This window comes from Homalodisca vitripennis, chromosome 1 (genome assembly GCF_021130785.1).
Source record: "Homalodisca vitripennis isolate AUS2020 chromosome 1, UT_GWSS_2.1, whole genome shotgun sequence".
NCBI classification, from domain to species: Eukaryota; Metazoa; Arthropoda; class Insecta; order Hemiptera; family Cicadellidae; genus Homalodisca; species Homalodisca vitripennis.
In genome coordinates this window covers 65,458,874-65,481,114 of record NC_060207.1, presented here as the reverse complement: position 1 = coordinate 65,481,114, position 22,241 = coordinate 65,458,874, and the positions used below count along the sequence as shown (strand labels likewise).

The window sequence follows — 22,241 nt, the reverse complement described above, 5'->3', positions numbered from 1 at the left end:
AAGACGACGAACAAAAAGGGGCCCAGGACAGAGCCCTGGAGAACCCCCCTAGTCACTCTCTTGAGATCAGAGTTCTGGCCACTTAGTTTGACAAACTGGTACCTATCAGACAAGTAAGAACTAAAAAGAGATAGTTCAACATCTCCGAGTCCATAATGGTTAAGCTTTTCAATGAGTTCTGAGTGAGGTACAATGTCAAAAGCTTTACTAAGGTCCAACAATAAAGTGCATATCTCTTCTTTGTTTTCAAAACCATTAATAATATGTTTTCTACAGCCTTAACAGTGGAGAGGTTTTGTCTAAAACCAAATTGCTCCGATGAGAGTAAGCAATTCTGCTCAAAATAATGTTCAACCTGGAATTTAACAATGCTTTCGATTATCTTGGACACAACAGGCACCAAAGCAATTGGTCGGTAGTTATTAACATTTAATTTTTTTGGGGCTAGGTCTGGGCTAGGGGGGATGGGGCACAATAGTCCAGGAAAAATTTGTCAGCAGTTCTTGAGTTTGATGTGAGACATGAGGTCGAGCGTTTTCATGGAGAAGCCTCACACCACTGGACAATCATCCTCCCCGGCGGTTCTGGATCGCGCGTCTCAGTTTTCTTAATGTGTCCTTATATCTGTCAGAGTTTACTGTTGTTCCATGAGGCAAAAATTCGATCAAAAGCATGCCCTTACTGTCCCAAAAGACGGTTGTCATGACAGGCTGTCCACTTCGGTTTTCATCGTGAATTTCCATGCAGCCTTCACTAAATTCTCTACACCTTTTCCGAACGTGTTGAACAGATATGAAGTTTTCCCCATATACTTCGAATAACTGACGATGAATTTCAATAGGTGAAATCTGTTTTGCAATTAAAAAACGTATCACAGCACGAATTTCGAATCTGGCAGTAACAACGATAGGGAGCTCCATCTTCGAAGGTAGCTAGGGCGGCACTGTTGGACATAGCGAGGCGTGAGTGGTATGGATAGAGAGAGGGACAGCTGATGGGTAAGACAGTGTTGCCTGATTTCTCCCAACATATCGCATTCTGTCTTGGCGGCATAGGGAACCTTATTTTTCTAATACCCCTCGTATTTCAATTAACTTGTCAGAAAGTAAAGTACAATATAGCAATGTCCTCAATAGACAACACATCAACTTTACATTAACTTTAACATTAACTTTACATTAATTTTACAACAATTTTTAATTTGTTTTCATAATTTTTCTCTGAATGTAAACATAAGAACATACTCTCTGCCATATTGATTGTAATGGCCTCTCTCTCCTGTTCCAGCAGTCGGTAAAACTGGCTACTGACATGTAGCAACAGGAACAGGGATGATTCCATATCTGGCGAAATAGAAGAGCTAAGGTGCTGAGGAAGCCACAGACTGAGATCTTTCTGTGTTACATCTTTGTTTGGGTCCAGGAACCCAGCTGTCGCCAAGTTGCCATTTTTTGTGTACCTGATGAAAAATCATCAGAATTACAATAACATTAACATTATATATTAGTGGGGTAAACTCCACCCCAGTTAGATGTACTAGTCTAAAGGTCACAGTACAGCCACTTGGGGGCCAAACTTCCACTACTTGAAGGCCAAACATTTGAGAATATTTTGTACAACTGAGTATTACTAAAAGTTTTTATTTCTTGAGATAATATTATTCATTTTCATCTAAATTTCTACTTTTTCTTAATTAAATTTTAATGTTTTAAAATTTAATGCATCATGTTACGTTTTGGTACAATACTCTTCTTTAAACTTATTTTGCTGTAATAAAAACTTAAAAATTGCCAGTAATTTCTGTTGTATAAGATTCTGAAGCACCTTAAATCTTCAATCCCAGTGGCGCTATGGTGGTGTCGTGCACATATCATACCACTAGTACCGATGACTGGGGCATCAAGGTACAGGGATATTTTTAAGTCACAGAATTGTTTACTATCCTAATAATATTATAAATTTGAAAGTGCCTTTGTATGTTTATTTTGCTTTGACATGTAAACTATTGAACCAATTGTACTAAAAGTGTATATGGACATTATTAGGGATCCTGGCATGAATACATGCCTATTCATATTCCAAAAATCCCTCTGGTCTACACCCAACTGGTCTCTAAAGTTACGAAATATTAATTGAAATAGCCTATAAATGCAATCAACTGTACTGTGTAAATATTGTTTTGTGACAGCACAACCATATTTTTGATTAATTTTACTACTATTTTAAATTTGTGTATAGTTACAGTGTGTAGATTCTTTAATGAGAAAACATTAGTTATCATGCCATTTTTAGATTTCAGCAATTAGGTAAGTACTCATCTACCTTGGAAAATGCCCAATAACAATGATCAGAATTTAACTCTAAAGACTACCTTTAAGCAATCGGCAAGAACTATACCAGCTGAAAGTTTGCCAGACTGTCCTTTTGAATAAAATATTTAAAATATTTTTCAGTTCATAAAGAAATAAACACGTAAATAGTGTCATTGTTAATGTACTTTTAACCTTAAAACTTTTTGCAAATATGTAGTATATAAAAGACAAAGTTACTAACTTTTACTAAAAATTTAAAGACTGTTATGAAACTTAACTTAGTTGTCTTTTGACAGAAGTAGGTTTTCAGAGCTGTATATGTATGTGTGTGTGTGTGTGTGTGTGTATATATATATATATATATATAAAAACATTGAATCGCAAAAAGTACTTGCTCCGCCGGGACTCGAACCCGGATCTCTCACTTGCCGGGTGAATGTGCTACCATTACACCACAGAGCTTACTCTTTACGATTCAATTATTTTGTATTTGGCCGTATCTGTCACATATGCGTTTAAACAACCAAACTAACATATGATCGGAAGACCAAATACCTGTCAAATGACTTTTATTTACGTTAAATTTGTATAAATGGCAATAGCCTTATTTAATTTCAATAAACATTAAATCGCAAAAAGTACTTGCTGTACAGTACAAAAGTACGGGTAGCACATTCACCCGGCAAGTGAGAGATCCAGGTTCGAGTCCCGGTGGAGCAAGTACTTTTTGTGATTCAATGTTTATTGAAATGAAATAAGGCTATTGCCATTTATACAAATTTAACGTATATATATATATATTTAATTATTATATTATTTAATTTATTATATTATTTTCTTGATCGTGGCAGTAAGGTAAACTCAACATTGGCATCGGAAATACGTCACTCAAACCAGAAGAGCTCATAGAGGTTCAAAACCTATGAAATTTTATGTGAAGCCGCGGATATCTGCTAGTTTAATAATAAATTTTAATTATCGCTATATTAAATATTTATTTACATGTCTAAGAATACCAAACCGACCTTGGTTTCTGGAAACCAGTCTTCAAAGTATTAATTATATTGTAATATTTACAATTTGTATTTCAGCTGATTTGTAGTCAGCTGTTTTAAATAGTTGACTCAATTTCCACCAGTCTCTCACATATTTCTATTATTATTAGCTGACTCGAATTCCCACTACCTTTTCACATATTTCACTATTCTTATTTGGTAATTATTTTGCATATCAACACCATTAATACCGATGATGCCACGTGGTTACAGCTATGGTGTTAATACTGTTTTACATATGTTAATGCATGTTTCAAATGTCCCCGTTGAAAATTGAACTGAAAATCCTGCAAACTGTGAGGTACGTACTACTTGTTATTTGTTTTTTTAGTGCTAAAGGCGTGGAAGCAATTGAAATTCATTGTCTGTGAAGTGTACAGACAAATATTATGAACGATGGAATAGCATTCAAATGGATAAGAATTTTAAAAGGTGGCCAAAAAAATGTTCATGATGGGAAATGCAGTGGACAATCCTCAATGATTACCTACCAAATGGCACAGAAAGTTAATAATAAAATGAAAATTAATAGACATTTCACAATGTCTTTGTTATAAAAAGAGTTTCCTTAAGTTTCAAGAAGTGTTCTCTATGACATTTTTATCGAGAAACATGGTTTGCTGTATGACAATGTCCATCCATATGCTACAAAACGAACTCAAGATCTCATCACAGCATTTTTATAGGTACAATTTGATAATCTCCCTAACAGCCGCAATTTAGCACCCATTTGTATTTTCATCATTTTGAAGGTCAGTACCGCACTGACGACAATAGCATCAAATGATCGCATTCAGTCGCTGTTAAATCAGGCGGCAATTTTCTATGACAACAGCAAAAAAGGGTTGTTTTTTACATGATAAGAGCTGTAATATTGATGGCAATTATATAGAAAAATGCATAAAATTGTGGGATTTCCTATCAAAATAAAACTGTTACAAAAACATTAATTGATTTTTTTAAATATCAAAACAGTACTTACTTAAAAAAACATGCCTCATATGTATCCTCTCGTTATAAATATAAAAGTATAGTTAGTTGTGTCCCAAAAGAATGTGAACTTATCATTAGGTGTTATAGTGATGTCTATCAAAAAACATATGCTACACTATTTTTGTTTCCTGGCAGAATTTAAAAACGAGACTCATTTTACAAATAAGAATAATTAAAATATTGTAGTGTGTTCAATAAGAATTTTCTGTATATAAAATTTATTTATTTACTGTCATAATGCTAGGAGCCTAATTATTTTTTTTATACAACAGCTGTTATAATGAATGAATGTTTATTCCATCAACTGTACATGAAATACACTTAAATTTAATAACAATAGTAAAGCACTAAACAGAATTGTTTTGAAAACAATAGTTTACTAGTTATCTAGCTAAGATATTACTTAAATAATTAATAAGGAATAAAGCCTGCATGGGCATTCAGCCTGTGCGCAGGCTTCAGTTGATCGTCCGCCACGATAACTTAACATGAAGAACTTGATATCTTTAATAGCATTTAATAAATAGAATGTGCTAGAATTTTGAACATAAAATTTATAATTTAAAATAAAAGAAAAAAAAACACGATTTAATATGAGAACTAGCTTGTTACGTTTAGTAAAAAAATAATTCAGTGTTAGTTTATCTATAATAATGCAACAGCATCATATCATTGTGTTTGGCCCAGGGGAGATCAAGTCAGCATGGTTCTATGTAATAATAGTGTAGTAGTGTGGTGTGTACTAATGTAGTGTCTAGTATGAATGGTAGTGTAGTGTAGTGTAGTAGCAGTAGTAGTATGGTTTAGTAGTAGTATATAGTGGTCTAGTGGTCGGGTGTAATATTATAAAGTGCCTAAGGATAGGTGGTGCAGGTCAGGCCACTCGGTAATCTGCAGATATAATGGACTCTGCTTGTGTGGTACCTGATTGGAGTAGCCATTGTTTCACTCTATTTTTGAAAACAGGCATAATGTTTATTTCAATCATAATATGGAAATTATCATTGCAAGAACATATGTAAAAAAATTACAATCTGCAAGAAAATAAATCACTAATGACCAATAACCTAAATACATTGGGTGGACACTCTGTACTTGAGTCAAGTTATGGTATTAATTGATGCAGGCCTATTTTAATATCTCGCGATAGAAATGTATTAGAATTATCAAATGTGTTTGGAATAGAAGACTTATCTAAACTCACCTAAGCCTTCTGAAGGCATCGAATCGACAGAGAGTTTTGGAAGGTGACAGACGTGGTTCTTGAAGAGCCGACTTACATTCTTGACACTTTGAAAGCTTAGGCGCCACTTTGGAACAGGCACCATCTTGAATGAAAGTTTCTCCTGCCTTTTTCAAGTACTCTATGCGATATTCCGCCTTAGCGTTGCATTGAATTGGTGTCCGTAAAGCACCATTTGGCTTATCTTTGCAGAACAGCTTACCTGACATTACACACACATTTTAATTGAAAAATTTGTTCTTAAATATGTGATTAAGATATGGAACAACAGAGGTCTAAGAGTAACATAATTATATTAATACCAACCAATTTGGTTCTGTATAAGGTAATCTTAGAAAAATGTATTTTTTGCTGGATTTGAGTTTCATTACTGTATTAGTAAAAGGATTTTACAAGGAAATTTGAAAGGGTAGCACGTAAGGTAACTAGACTTTAAGTACATTAAGGCATAAACTTGTAACAATTATGTTCCAGCACGAGTATACATTTGACTGTAGTTTTAGCACATTCACTTTAATTTTAATAGGATGTAAAAATTACAAACATTACTTGTATATAGGAAAAATGGTATAGCAATCAACGTTTATTTCGATAAGAGAAATTGTTTTACATATACATATACTAAAGTTTCTAATGACTGGTACATCCAATAGATGCAAGACTAATCTAAAAACAAATAAAGTGTTGCCAAACAGTACTCCCATGTTTATCCGCTAACATGGTGACGGGAATAAAACAGATTAGTTTTCTTGGATTACTTGCATGTAGTCCATACCTGATACTGATGGCAATTATATAGAAAATTGCACAAAATTGTTGGCTTTCATATAAAAATAAAACTGATCCTTTTCAAAAGGCATCCAGGCCTATACAACAGGCCGAGACATCAAGATTTTAAAAAGTAGATAACAGTGAGGACTGAAGTCTGGCCAAAACACTTTGTCTCAGACTTTTAAAGCTTTCTAGTCACCTGCTTGTTTTATAATCATGTCAAGATGATATTATATAGAGTATGTGTGCAACTATTTCTAATAAATATTTACACTGTCATATTTTACTGGTACAACTTTAAGCAAGGACCAGTGGCATATTCAAGATTTCAGTCTGGGGTCTTTAAACCCATAAATTCAGTTTTCATTTGGCAGGGAAACAGATAGATTGATCTGATCTTTCTTTGAGTTTTATGCAGTAAAGTCACAGATTGTTTAGAAAATATGGATAAAAAATTAAGAGATGAGTAAAATTATTTTACAACTCACAAACTGCATTAGACAAAGAATCTCCTTCTACACAATTATACATTCTTGTTACTTAATATACAGGGTGTCAATTAAGTCTGGAACCTCTTTTTTAATTTTTAAACCACAATATAAAAAAAATACCAAAGTTCACACGTGCTTACTGGTGATAGTAACGCACATATCTGCCCAATTACCGACCAGATAATCCCTTTGGGGGACGGTCCACAAGGAGTCAGACAAAATTCTTAAATAGCAGCATAGGTCAAGTTTGGTATCAAATTAAAGGTCTTACTTAGCAGAGTACAATGCCGCAAACCAGACTTCAAAAGGTGGATTTATTCAGTATTTATAGCTATTTGAATTTTAAAACAATTGAACAATGTAAATTATTAAGTATTACAAGTAAACACCAATTTTTAAGTACCTGTGATCAAAGTAAGTGTTCAAAATGTTCCCCTACCATCGTCTGGCAATGTCCTAGGCGGTTGTAAAAGCCATCCACTGCATTTTGAAGGTAGTCACGAGGAATATCTTGAGCTTCTTGGACTATGAGATTTCTTAGGTGCGCCAAATCTCGAGGCTTAGTACGATAAACTTTATCTTTGAGGTATCCCCAAAGAAAAAAATCCAGCGGAGATAAATCAGGGGAACGAGCAGGCCACTCTACTGCACCACATCTTCCAATCCATCTGTGAAGGAATATTGTATCCAAGTATTCTCTAACAAGGAGAGCAAAGTGTGGTGGCGCAACATCTTGTTGGAAATAAATTCTTTGAAATTGTCGACCAAGAGCAGCTTGTAGTGCAGGAATTATCTCATTTTGGAGCATTGCTAGATACGAGTCACCATTTAAATTACCATTGATAAATAATGGGCCCATAATTTGATTTCCTATAATACCTGCCCAAACGTTAAGTTTCTGTGGATGCTGTGTATGACTCAATCTGCCACTTTCACATTCTAACAGTAGTTGTATTATTGGTAATAATTATTGATTCCTGGCTTCGATTACTACATTGTCAGATGATGGAAGGGGAACATTTTGAACACTTACTTTGATCACAGGTACTTAAAAATTGGTATTTACTTGTAATACTTAATAATTTACATTGTTCAATTGTTTTAAAATTCAAATAGCTATAAATACTGAATGAATCCACCTTTAGAAGTCCGGTTTGCGGCATTGTACTCTGCTAAGTAAGACCTTTAATTTGATACCAAACTTGACCTATGCTGCTATTTAAGAATTTTGTCTGACTCCTTGTGGACCGTCCCCCAAAGGGATTATCCGGTCGGTAATTGGGCAGATGTGTGCGTTACTATCACCAGTAAGCACGTGTGAACTTTGGTATTTCTTTCTATTTTGGTTTAAAAATTAAAAAAGAGGTTCCAGACTTAATTGACACCCTGTATAGAGTGCATGAAGCTAATGTTTATATTATGATGTGACGGACTAAGGAACATACTTACATTTCCTAATGTTATAAAAGTTGCTAACGGACTCGGAGTTAAGTTCTAGCTATAATGAAAATTCCTACACTTCAAACATACATGATATATCGCTCATGCAACCAATAAATAATGACATATCTAAATTGATGTTGAATTTCATTCTTATGATAGTGCTCATTTGAGATGATTACAAGTGCCAAAGAGATTAAATAACTCAAAACTGTTATTTAAACCAATTGAACAAAGCAAACAAAGGAATTTTCTGTCATAATAACTCTAGTACACATTACTAAAAGTTTACACAATAGAGTTAGACAAGTACATATTATAGATACGATACTATACGGTCAAAAGGGTAAGATAAATCCCCCATCACTATGACCCTAAGGATCTATTATGACCCTGAAAAAACTGCAATATAGACACCAGGTCATCTTGAGGGTCTTGATAAACCTCAAGACGTCCCAATCAGCTAAAAAACCCACCTCAGCAGTTTTAAGGAATACTCTTTGCAGGCGTCCCAGTTTTGTCTGTTTCAGACCTGGGAGGCTTTTCCAGTAGAAAGAAAACTACAGCTACCCATTTCTTCATAGCAATTATGACAACACTTTGCCAAGCCACAATTTGCGTTACGAGGCTTACGAGACAGTCATACCTCATGTTCTCAACCTGTCCGCCGTCTCCTTTCCGTATTCCCCTCATGCAATGGTAACATCAGAGTAACTTTTTCATGAGTAGCCAGGGATTTAAGTAATATTATACAGTCCTAGGCCACTTTGAACACAAAGGTACAGCTACTGACAGATCTCTGTGCAGTTTGACTGTCCGATAGGATATAAGAGCCATTTGGTTTTCTAGATAAATTGATCCAGCCATAACATGTTATACATTGATAAAAATGTAAATTTGATTAGCAACCTTATTTAATTAATTGATGCAATACCCAACAAGATTACATGGTTTGATTTGTGTGGGATGTGGGGGGGATCTCTATACCCCAACATATGAGCCAAGCCAGAGCGTCCTCCTTGCACAATCACAAGCACCCTCTCTCTTAATCTAGAGCTGTATTTCCGTGCACACGCATCTGGGAACTTCCTGATCCAATTCTTGTCTTCTAATAAAATCCGATCAGGTTGAGCTGAACTGGCGGGCTTCTTTCTGCTATCTCCTGTCATGCCCACACTTAATTTCAGTCTACTCTCAGCTTTCGGGGAAATCTTTTCAAAAATCTACCTTCAACTACACTTTCCTATAACTATATCTAATTTTCACTGTCCTTCCAAGCCAAGGTGTTGGTATTGTGCAACAGCAAACAAACTTGAGAAGGAGGGTCCGTGGATTAGCTACAAGTTTGGTAAAATCCAGCTAAGACTGAAGAAAAAACACGAGGGTAACACTGAAAACTTGAAAAAGGTGGGGGGAACCTCAGGTAAGACTGAGACTGTTACCAAAGAAAATAATACCGCTGAAGAGTTGGAAGTGAAAGATACCGTAAAGGTTTCAGAGGAATCTGCAAATACCTTAACACAAACACACTAACTAGTATCACATAGTAGAGCACTCTCAAAACTTATAAGAATTATGACAGAAGATAGCTCTTCACTATTTGTAGATTTTCAGACAACTGAATACTGAATGCATTAAAATTGGCTGGATGGCTTGGTTTGGTTGGTGAAGTTCCTACTTGAAACAGGACAGACTTGTCACTTTTCAGAATCCAGCCTGACTGTGTAATTGATTACACTCTTTCCAAGAATTACATAGGTAACCTTGAAACGATATAGCCATGCAATTTCAAACTTGTACATAAACTAACTACATTGTTAAAATAATAACTATTAATAAATGTTCACTAAAAGTTAATCTATTCTATTAAATAAATAACTTAAAGGTATCAAAGCAAAGTATATAGAAAAACATTATCTGGTTAAGGGAGATAATTATTTCATACTTAAAGGAGATAATTATTTCCTACGTAACTGATTATGGAACACAGTATCTTACCTAATGTATATAGCAATGGCAGCTCACACCAAACCACTGTGTACTCCGGTAAAAAATATTTTTTTAATAAGAACCAATTTTTGCCCCATTCTGAAATTTTGTACGTATGTACAAATGAAATAAGTATACAGTGTTAAAAGTTGTTTGCAAGCTAACATAAGAATTACTTTTATATCTACTTAATATAAATTTATTATTGTTTTAAGCTTTCCGATATTGAACAAATAATCAGCTAAACATTATCATGCCAATTAACTAGTTGTAATAGTTGAATCTTTAAAGAATCAACTCCAAATTAATTGTCAATAATTTTTATCTCCATGACAGGAATTCTATGAACACAAAGTGCTGCTATCCTTTTACATTTAAAGCATTCTATCTAAAATAACACATTAACTAAAATATTAGTTTAATTATCCTTTGCAATCAGATGCATACAACTCAGACAGTAATAAAGAATTCATTTATATGCTTAGAAATGGTTTTAGAATACACATAAGACATTTTAGGCAATAGGACATCTTACAGGCTGGACTTTGCTTGTCAGAAATAGTTTATATCTTACATGTTTCTTTTAAATGAAATAAGTATAGTGTTAAAAGTTGTTTGCAAGCTAACATAAGAATTACTTTTATATCTACTTAATATAAATTTATTATTGTTTTAAGCTTTCCGATATTGAACAAATAATCAGCTAAACATTATCATGCCAATTAACTAGTTGTAATAGTTATACTATCTATACAGATAAGAATTAATAATTTAAATATCCTACCCTTATAAAAATTAATTATTCATAATCAAACAATGAGAAATAAAGAGAAAAAGGTTATAAGGTTATATAGTATAATAAGCGGCAACCAACACAATCGGATTATGATTATCGATTTTAAATATCGATACTATCGAATGCTACGGTTGACCTATAGATATTCATAATTAATCATTGCTAGCTTTCTTTATTTAGACTAATGACGTCATTACCAGCTGTTGTTATTTCGTTTATGTAGGAGAAGGCAACTACAAGAACAATGGTGATGAACATGCAGATAAGGCTCAAAATGTTTTTAAAACACTAAACAATGTTTTAAATTGTTACAAGATAATGATCTTGTTCCTTTAAATCTTAACTGTCCAGTTTGTACTGACAAGATGAAAATTAGAACTAAAGGGAGAAATCAAATGGTTTTTAGCTGCAAGAAAAGTAAGATCAAACTCGTTTCTAAAAACCACCTTGAGAAGATTTTTTTGAACATTCTAAATTTGGTATTATGAATATAATGAAAACTCTTGTACTACTTTAGTTGAAATCAAACAAACTATGACTGTTTAATGAATGAACGTACTTTTGACGGCATCAGTATCTGCAGGAATACCATTTCAGATTGGCTAAAGTAATCGTAAGTACTATGCTGCACAAACGTTGTTTAAATAAAGTTTAGTTATTTTATGTAATCTGAAACAAATACATTTAATTTTCATATAAATGTATAGCTTCACTATAATACGATTTTAAAAGCATAAAATTTAATTCAGTTTGACGTTATTGCTAAAAATTCAAAGTAAAATCGTGTCTGGAAATAAATTCAAAATTAAAATTATGTGTTTCATTATTGACTAATGGCGGCACGAACAGTGACGTACGTGTCCTCCTTGTTTCACAAGCAGTCACGTTTATCCTTGAAAATATATAAGGTAAGTAAATGTTATTATTTTGTTGTACCAATTATATTTATTATATTTTATACTGTCATTTGTAAATTATATCAATATTTATACATTAATTTTGAATATTGAAAACTAGCAAAACCATATTGTTCTTTGAAATATCTATTATGTTATTTCGTCCGACATTTTGCTTTCAGTCCTCTGGATGCTCACGAATATCGATGATTCGAATCATTCAATGGTTGGTGGCCACTGCAGCTGAGAAAAAAAAGAGGCTTTGGGTAATTGAAAAATTAAAATTAATAATTATAGCCTATTTAATTAAAATAGGTCTAATTCCCAAAATACAAGAGTACAAATTTGTGGCATACTCCAATCCTCAAAACACAGTTTTTTTAGTTTTATAATATTAACAATTATTGAAAATATCTAAAAACCGGTTATTCTTTTAACAAATAAAATTGGTGTTAAACACTTTGGTTGCTCTATTGGAACAGTAATGCACTAGTCTTAAATATATGGAATAACTGGGAAATATTGAAACTAAGTGATGCTAATTCAGTGCCGCCCTAGGGTAGGGTACAATAAACGGACCCAGTTTTTTATATCGAAGAATTTAATCATCGATACCTAATATTCGCATCTCGAATCCTAGACTATCAATTGTTATAAAAGTATCTATAGCTCCAAATAACAATCATATGTTTTAAATTAAAATATGAGTATATAGGAATATGGGAAAACTCATAAATCATAAACAAACCAGAACGAGATCGATCAAACAGTAAAATTCATAAATAATTATGAGCCACATATTCATATGGTTTGTCATTAATTATTCAATAGTTTATAATTATACACATGTAATTATATATTATTACGTGTATGTCTAATAATAAATTATTGTTATATATATATATATATATATATATATATATATATACACGTAATCGTACATATAATAATAATAATAATGATATATTATTTGAAAGTGTTTACAGCTGTTGATACAGATTAAGTTAATTGTTCAAAATAATTAATCTGTATCGATTGGTAATATCAATGGTAATATCGTTTGCCTATTTCGATATAAAAAACTGGGTCCGCTTATCGTACCCTACCCCAGTGGCGTAGCTACCTTGAGTGGCACCCGGTGTGGAAGTTGGTGGTGTCACCCCATCGAAAGTAAAAAGCAATAAATTTTATATGATAAAGGTCATGGATATAATATATTTTTTTTATTATCTATCACTATAGAATAATACACGTTTCACAATTCACGCCAACCAAACACAACCACACTTCACAAAACAAATGAGACATGTTGCTACTGAAACATAAAAAATCGTGAGTATGGGATGGGGAATCCCCCACGACAGCGTCAGGCTCTTTTGCGGAAATCCCCGAATTATACATCGAGCTGAGCTAGTGCTAGTGGAGGAATCCCCGAAAAAGACATTTTTGTGCTAGCAATTTATTTATTTATTTTTGTACATTGTTCTTAAAGTTGAGAGACCGGGTGTGTGTCACCCCCAAAAAGGTGACATCCGGTGCGGTTCGCCCCCCCCCCTTTGCTACGCCACTGCCCTACCCCCGCCCTGACCATTTCCGTGCTCTGAATAAGCAACCCCATGAAATCGGAGGTGCTATTTCAGTGCCTTGACTATGTCCATGACTTAAGAGCCCAGAGGGGTGCTTATTACAGGGGGAGCTAAGGCAGCAACCCCCTGCCACTAGCCAGTACAGGGCTGTGAAAGTTAATGTGTTAAGCAGTCATGTTACTAAGATAACCTATGAAATAGAAACTATAGGAAATATTAACCTCATCTCTTGAACAAAAATGCCTAATCTATAAATAAGCCCAAATGATTTACATTTAAACTTGTGATTACAGGTGGGATAATAACACTGTGAATAAAATAAGGACCATATATCATTAAGATAATTGTAAAAAATAAGTAAGGTTTAGCGTCATAGTACAAATTTATGTGACAAGTTTGTTTTGCTAATTAAATACGAGTAACTTAGTCTAACAAATATTGCCAGATTCTTACCTCTATCAGTTTTAGGCTTTTTTCGTTTAATTTCTGCACTTTTTCCATTCCCACCATGTTGCCTCTTTTTTAGTACCGAATTATTTATATCGTAAAGCCTATCACTGGCGATTTCATTGACATGAGATAACACTTCTCCAATGTCAAGGTCAAGATAAGATGTTGAAGATTTTCCCGCTCTTCTCAACAATTTTGAAGTATTTTGAGGTTCCATGTTTGATTTCCTATATTAACTGTACAAAATAGTAATATATTAATACTGATAAAACACCAACATTACTGTTTTAATAGTAAGTTTTAAGTTAACAAACTTTATGAAACTTAAAACTACAACGTAGAAACTAAAATGTTATTTTGTAGCATACGACTGCAATGTAAGTAAGCTGTCTACACAATCTATGATGAATTTTAAATAACAGCTGTTCTATTGGGTTTAGTTCTAAATCTTAATGTGGCTCCTTGATTGGTCAACAAAATAATATTATTGTCCTTTATCATTGTCCTTTATCACTGGGGGTTTCTTCAGTTTCCTTTAATGAGATAAAAGCTTCCAGAGTTGATAAACTGTTATCTATGTAAGGGAATTTCAGTGGAGGAAAAACTTCCAGCTTTAGGTAAATGCAGTAGAGTTATTGGTTAAATAGTATGATAAAGTTGATATAGCATTTATGTTGTGATAGTAAAATGGATTAAACAAAAATAAATTACATGTGCCACTGATTCGTAGGGTAAAATACAAATTATTTGTATATAGTTGTACTACATTATTAACAATTTATATATATATATATAATTATATATATATATATATATATATATATATATAATTTATATATATAAAAGTGGCATATATATATATATATATATATATATATATATATATATATATATCAGTTATTACTTATAACAGTATGGTGTATGACGATGATTTATATAATATATATATATATATATATATATATATATATATATATATATATTAAACAATTTATATAAGGTTATTATCATCCGCTAAGCATTAATACAAACACATGATTATATACGCACCAAGCCATTCGATTCAGAACGAACAGTTGACATAGTTATTACTCCATTGTGTTTTCTATGACAGCGTCTGTACTTGATAGCTTCTTGCTCTATCTATTCCGCAGGGAATACCAGCGTTTCACACGCCCTCATCTGCATTCTGCAACATGGACTAAAATGTTGCCATTGTAACTTCCAAAAAAGGTATGTTTATGTTTAGTTCTATAAAATGTATATAATTTGTATTAGTTGGCATAAATTAATAAAATAACTGTACTGAACCGTAATCAAATGCATTTAGTCTTATATTTAATTATGAATTTAGTCAAATGTATTATAACTGTAACAGCATTAAAGCAAGTTATGATTGCATAATCAGATTTATTTATTTATTTTCAGAGAAAAAGCAGATTTAGAACGAAATTGGGGAGTTAGTAAAAAGATAATATTTGTATTAAATGTGATCTGACAATGGTGTTAGTTCATATTAAAATTGCATTGCTGCATTTATAGCTTGATAAGGCACTTTTTTTGTAATATAAATAAGAAAATTGGCGGGAACACAACGGCAGTCATGAACCTGGCTGGCACCGCTTAACTTCAGCCGCAGGCCATTTGATACGAAGATTCCACTACGTTCTACCACTACGAGTATTGTTTTTTTTTTTTACTGTGAACAATGAATTTGAAATAAAAAAATTCTCAGTCATTAAGTGAAATATTTAAAATGAGGAAGAGTATAGGTTTCTTTGGTGAAAAGCATTTTAGGAAGGAAGATAAAGTGTTTATGATGAATATATCGACATAAGTGACCATCAAGATCCCACTGTTATTTATAACTATTTGAATATTTATTAATTATGATGATAAATGACGAGAAATCACGAGTGGATACCACTGAATATAAAAAATAGATAGTCATTTATACACAGTGTGAAGATCTTCAGCTTTCAAGTGACTACCTCGCTTATTGAGTGACGACGTTGTAAGAAACGATTATTTAATTTTTATTACAATTCTTAATCATAGAATAGCAAATTAAAAAAAAATAAGTATTTAAAGCCGATGACGATTTGTTTTCAACACATTATTGCTTTTTAGAATCGTCCCAGCTCACCGGAAACAGGATTTGTTAGTTTCCGGTTTCTATATATGGCGTCAATATCAAATTCTCTAACACGATATTGATTCTACTAACAACTAATTAACTTACTTACCTGATGTACAGATGTTTTTCATCAATATTAGATATTCTTATTGTGTTAAAAAAAACTTGTAACTATTTATGTTACGGATTACAGCAACAGAGTGAATCCCTTTAAGAACATGTTTTAAATTGTGCTTACACGTACATTCAAAGTTTCATATATTGCTATTATTCATTATTTATTAAAACAATATTATACTCTTTCAAAAATATGAAACAATTGTATAGCTATACAAAGCGTGTGCACAACAAAGACCAGAAGTCATTGTGGCCAAGATCGTAGCCGAGAAAATTTTTTAAAGGGGTCAAGACTGATATTTTCCCATATTGGGCAGATTATTAAGGGAAATCCAGTCAGCCCCTATTTCTTTCCTTAAATAACTCGACCCGTTTCAATGTTGAGGAGGATATTTCAGCGGCACATGCCAGTAATATTTAATTATTTGAATAATAATAATCATTTGCTAAAAATGTAATTTGAAAATTTGGGTAGAGTCCAGACCCCTTGAACCCCCTTGCTGTCTACTGGATTGTGGTAACAATGTTGTAGTATTTTCTTTTATCACCAGAACTATGTTATCTGCAGAGCCCTGTGCCTAGATACCCGCTTGCATCAGATCTTCTAAGAGATCATCGACCACAAGATTCCAGAGTAAAGGTGACAAAACACCCCCTTGAGGGCAGCTCTTAACTGAAGCAATTTCCACAGATTTATCATGTAATGTACCTATGAAACATCTGGAACTATGTGTAGCATTAATCCATTTGAAAAGCTTAGTTCAGCACTGCACCTCAGTATCATACAAACTATGACTCTGTATGACGTATTGTCAAATGCCTTTTCAATGTCAAGAAACGTGTATAGTGCGACTTCCTTATCAGCCAGGATGTCCTCAATGCTACTCATCAGCTGGTGGGGAGCGGTCACAGGACTTGGTCGCAGGCTGGTATACATGTTGGTTTCGATTGAGATAAGTGCCTGGAAGGACCGGTTTTCTTAAATATCTCTCCGCCAGTCTCCAAGATAAAATGATAGTACAATGTGGGATGAAAAGATTTTGTTTTATAGTCAGCACAATCCCTCTTTGAAATAAAGACTCCTTTAAAGAGATGTCATTCATATATCCATAGGCAAAGATCCTGAAATTTAACACAATAGAACAACAAGAGATTCTGAAGCAGAGCTGGGAATATTCCATCTCTTCCTTGTGTATTAAGTGGAATAAACTTACTGATACAGTTACAATGCGTCTGGCAATGTCCAGTTAGCTATTATTAATTTTAAAGATAGCGTTATTAAATAATACAGTGTAATGTGTAGAAATGAAATAACCCATTCCTTTCAAGTTTTGAAAAGTCATTGACAAATAATAAAAATTTCCCTAAAAACCAACAAAATTCCTGTAAACTAAAGCGGGGGTATACTGGTGTTATATAATTTACTCCATGTAAACATAACTAGATCATCTGTTATTTTAAAGAAGATATTAAGTAATTGTTTATACATTCTGATTGAATTTTTAAGGTTATCTAGTTGAGTTTTGTTGATTAAAGCCTTAGTTTGTAAAAAGGTTTTCTTAGTTTCATTTTTACAATAGTGTGTTTATTAATAAAAGATTAAGGAGGGCGATCTTAATAGTAAATTACATTTGTGAGCTATTATCTTATTTACAGAGAAAAAGGGCGATTTCTTAAAATTAAAACAAATATCTATATTCACGGCCTCATAAAGGAACCCCTGATTTCTAAAAAGGATACTCAATTAAGAGAAGTAATACCTTCAAAAGTACGGATTGCAATAACACTTAGATTATTGGCTTCAGGGGATAGCTACAAAAGCCTGAATTTCCTATTTAAGGTTTCTAGGCAAATAATATCTAAGATTGTGCCAGAAATATGTGCAGTCATCAATGAGGTCCTCAAGGATGAAGTAAAGGTAGGTGGAAAAAATAAACACCGTTAATTACACCATTGTATTTAAGTAAAATAGGCCTAAGCACTGTAAATAAAAATAATATAATATGGTTTAATAAAGAACACTCTAAATCACTATTATAATAATTTTAATGAAGCGTTCAACGTGTTTGTTGATAGTTGGGTACAGTATTAATACTGAACAGACATTCTGTTATTGACTATACAAAAAAACTAACATAAACCAAATAAGAAACCTGAATTACTTCGAATTAATAGTTGTATGGAAACCAAATAATACTTATAACATTAACAATAATTAGAATAAACTGAAAAGGAAAGTAAACTCGAGGCTATAATAACCTAAATTAACGAGGAACAAAAGCACTTTTAACTTTAAGCGCATAAACTTATTAGACATAAATTCACTTATTTCCAAATGACTGCATTATTGCTACATTAAGTACATCGGAGTTTTGTACATTACAAGCATTTGCATCAATCACAGTTCCTAGTTAGTATAAATGAACATCTTTGTTTTGGGTTTCATTTCGCAAATTTGTAGGAAGTGAAGTTTCAACCTCTGTTGTTGGCATAAATGATGGTGGCGAGTTAAAGTAGGGACATTGACCCAATGAGGATAAAGCGTCATATTGCAATGAACTTTCAAAAGACGCTAATGACGAAGACCCGCTATGACTGTTTGGTTTAATAAGGAGAAACCAATATGTCTGTTTATGAAAATTTCGTACATAACTAATGCCCTGTCATCTTCAGGAAGCTTTCTGAGTTTTTTTTAGCTAAAAGTTCCCCGTAAAGATAGCATTCAGCATCATCTATTTTTCTATGTAAAGCTTCATTTAAGCTGCAAAATGCATCCTTTATTTGTTGTTCAGGCGGGTTAGAGCGACGACGGATCGTTTGTGGTGGCTTCCCAACAGAGTTCAATGTTGGTGTATCGGATTGCTCTTCCTCTTGTCCCATCTGATGCTGCTTGTACTTCAGATGGTTCGTCAGGATCCTAAAAATAGACATGACCAATTATAGTTCTGCTCTTTTCTAGAGTAAAATCATGCTAAGTAAACATTTTATTACTTACATATTTAATTGTTTGTTTTTCAGATGCCGCCAAACGCGGAGGAATGGTTGGCTGTACGAGAGGGATTTAAGGAAAACATCCCACATTGCGTTGTTTTTTGGGATAGAAAGCACATCGTTATTCAAGTACCATTTCATAGTAGTTTCGAGTATTTTAACTACAAGAAGTCTTTCAATATTGTTTTGCTGGCATTAGTCAATAGTAATTATCAGTAGGTACATGTTTGCTGAAATGGAGCCAAGGAGGAATCAGTGATGGTGTTTTCATGGACAGTTTATTGTGAAAAAATGTGTGATTGTTAAATGAATTTACCTCCAGCGTCCCCATTCAACCAAGCCTGTACCGTATGTAATTTGAGAAGATTGCAAGTTTGCCCTCAGTTGCACAATCATTAAGTCTTATCCTGGAAACCACGAAGCTGGTTCAAGAACGGATTTTTAATAGGAGGCTGTCCTGGAAAAGTAAAATCGTTTGACATTTCAGTCATATTCAACTGTGCATGCACTCAGCAAACAAACAAACACACTTCACCACATCACCTGCTGCGGACACGAGCGTACCAGACAGTGTGGATGATGTATTCGTGCATGCTAGCCTAGCCACTCGGCACACCAACCGAAACAATTGGAGCGTTAGCGAGCCGAGCCATCTCGAGCGGCGGCGAAACAACCTTCAAAACTCTCACGTTCGTCTTTGTTCGTCAGGCTCGGCGAGCCTTAAAATTATGTGACGAACAAGATATTTAATGTAGAGATTGGATATATTACAATACATTTTGTATTAAAATAAACCATAATTTGTTTGGTGATAAAACTATTTAAACTTGTGTATAATAAAAAGCTTAAATTTAGAAACACAATACAGAAATAGAATTTTCAGCTAGATGTAACTATAATAAAATTTTACATATGATAAAATATTTAGGCTACTATAAAACATGTTACAAAAATCGATATAAGAATTCAAGTATTTGAATTTCTATTGAAATAGGCCTAAACGCTCTCAATTAATATTAATTACTTATAGTAGTAAAAGACATTGTTTTGTCAAAGCCAACGAGATTAATATCAACAAAGCATGGGGGAAATTAGTTCTAATTGTTAAAAATAAATTAAAAGACACACACAATTAAATTATCATAAAGTAAAATACTGAGGAAAGTAGTTATAAGTAATTTCAAAATGTTTTGAAGCAGCCTTTGTATACTACAAACAATACAAGTAGTAGTTTTGGTTATACCAATAAAACTAGATTACCGTAGTCTGTCAGAAAAAATGTTTATACAAGTTTATATAGCTACCAAACACAACATAATATTAAGTAATTATGAAAAATACCTTAACTTTGAAAGTTTCTTTGGTAGTTTATCAGATAAGGTTAAGCAGTTAGCCTCACATCTCTTTTTTATACCTCGAATGGCATTTTTAAATGTTTAGCAAGATAAAATATTGTACCGGTATTCATTTTAGTTCTTTTAGTCAAAATTTAGTTAATTCTTGTACTTTTTGGATACATTTATTTTACTCATTGTAGCACAAGTTATTCATGAATTTTCTAAAGATAAAGTAATAAATAAAAATGAAAATTTGGAATTTATATAATATACATGTAAATGTTAGCATTCAATAGTCAACAATATTGTAAAATTGTAAATAAGGAGTATTCTTAATAATTTATAGACAGCTGATCTTAATTAATCATAAATGGCCTACCATGACTCCTCTTTGTATTGTACCCAATATACCCATGTATATATTAGCAACATTTAATTTATTTACAATCTGTTCGATTTGAGAAGAACAATAAGTAAATATTATATACAGAAGTATTGACAATTAAAATTGTGATATAAATATGAATCAATGTGCCAGTTACCATACGTGGTGTGGGTTAACCAGGCTTTTTGGAAAATTATGACAACAGTTGGAATATGTTTAATCTTAAACTATTCTCCCAAGCCACAGTTAAAGAGTGAGGTAAAAGAAAGCCTAAAGCTGCCTGAATTTTCAAGATTTAAACAAACCAGGTTTTTTAAAATTGTATCCTTGCTGTGTTAAGATGTTTTGAATCCTGTTTTTACAAGAAATAACCCCTAAATAAGTGTATTAAACCTGTTTGTGTTAGTAAGCTTTGGCAATGAACAGAATTCATACTAAACGGGTAAAAAATTTCAAGGACATCAAGCTAAAAGTGAATATTTACTAAGCCTTAAAAGTATATATTTAAGAAGCATTTCTGCTAAAGCTTCACATCTTCTCATGTGAACAATCAAGTCAAAGAATCTTTGGCAAGCCCTGAGGTAATGAAACCTACCTATCACATCATCACGTTTTACAATACCAGAATAAAAGAGAACAAGTAACATATCCTCTGTAGAAGAAATTATAAATAGCATCAAAATTTTAATGGCTATTTCAACTTTTTTGTATACAAGTTGATATGATCTTGCCTTATTGTTATTTAGTTTTTAAATTCTGTTTTTTGAATTGCTATTTTGCACAGGTAATAATAGCAATTTAATAAAGTTTCTATGGTGGGAAGGGCTAATTCAATGCATATATACACACATACACAGATAAATTAATATGAACTGGAGCTTAACTCATCATTTGCATTGAATTAGCCCTTTATATATATATATATATATATATATATATATATATATATATATATATATATATACATATATATATACACTCTCATACGTGTATCAGCACTTCTGGTTGGAGTAAATGATATTTCTGACACCCATGTTGAGTTTACCTTGTAGCTGCAATCAAGAATATATATCTAAAATAGTATTTTTATTTTTGAGAAACTTATTTCTGTCAAAAGACAACTAGGATAAGTTTTGCAGTACTAACTAAGCACTGCATACTTAATATTTGCTCAAATGTACAGTTAAAAGTATAGTTTTACAAAAACTTTAAATGTTATTATCTAGAAATTTTCTTACTCTACGCTCTGAAA

At 32.7% G+C, this 22,241-nt stretch overlaps 1 protein-coding gene and 1 long non-coding RNA gene across 5 annotated transcripts in view; one reads left to right on the top strand and one right to left on the bottom strand.

Moving 5' to 3' along the window:
- LOC124363475 (lysine-specific demethylase 3B-like) overlaps positions 1-14,402 on the bottom strand; it is a 55,338-nt gene extending 40,936 nt beyond the window's left edge. For all 4 annotated transcript variants that reach the window (XM_046818726.1, XM_046818732.1, XM_046818741.1 and 1 more), the window contains exons 1-3: positions 14,026-14,402; positions 5,565-5,805; positions 1,245-1,459 (exon numbers count right to left, since the gene is read on the bottom strand). In XM_046818726.1, the coding sequence (XP_046674682.1) occupies positions 1,245-1,459; positions 5,565-5,805; positions 14,026-14,239 (670 nt within the window). In that variant the 5' untranslated portion in view covers positions 14,240-14,402. The remainder of the gene's footprint in view (positions 1-1,244; positions 1,460-5,564; positions 5,806-14,025) is intronic.
- A 744-nt stretch (positions 14,403-15,146) lies between these two features.
- On the top strand, positions 15,147-21,517 carry LOC124363468. Its single transcript, XR_006922546.1, has 2 exons — positions 15,147-15,255; positions 19,295-21,517. It is a non-coding gene; the product is annotated as an uncharacterized LOC124363468 (long non-coding RNA).
- Positions 21,518-22,241: the final 724 nt, after the last annotated feature.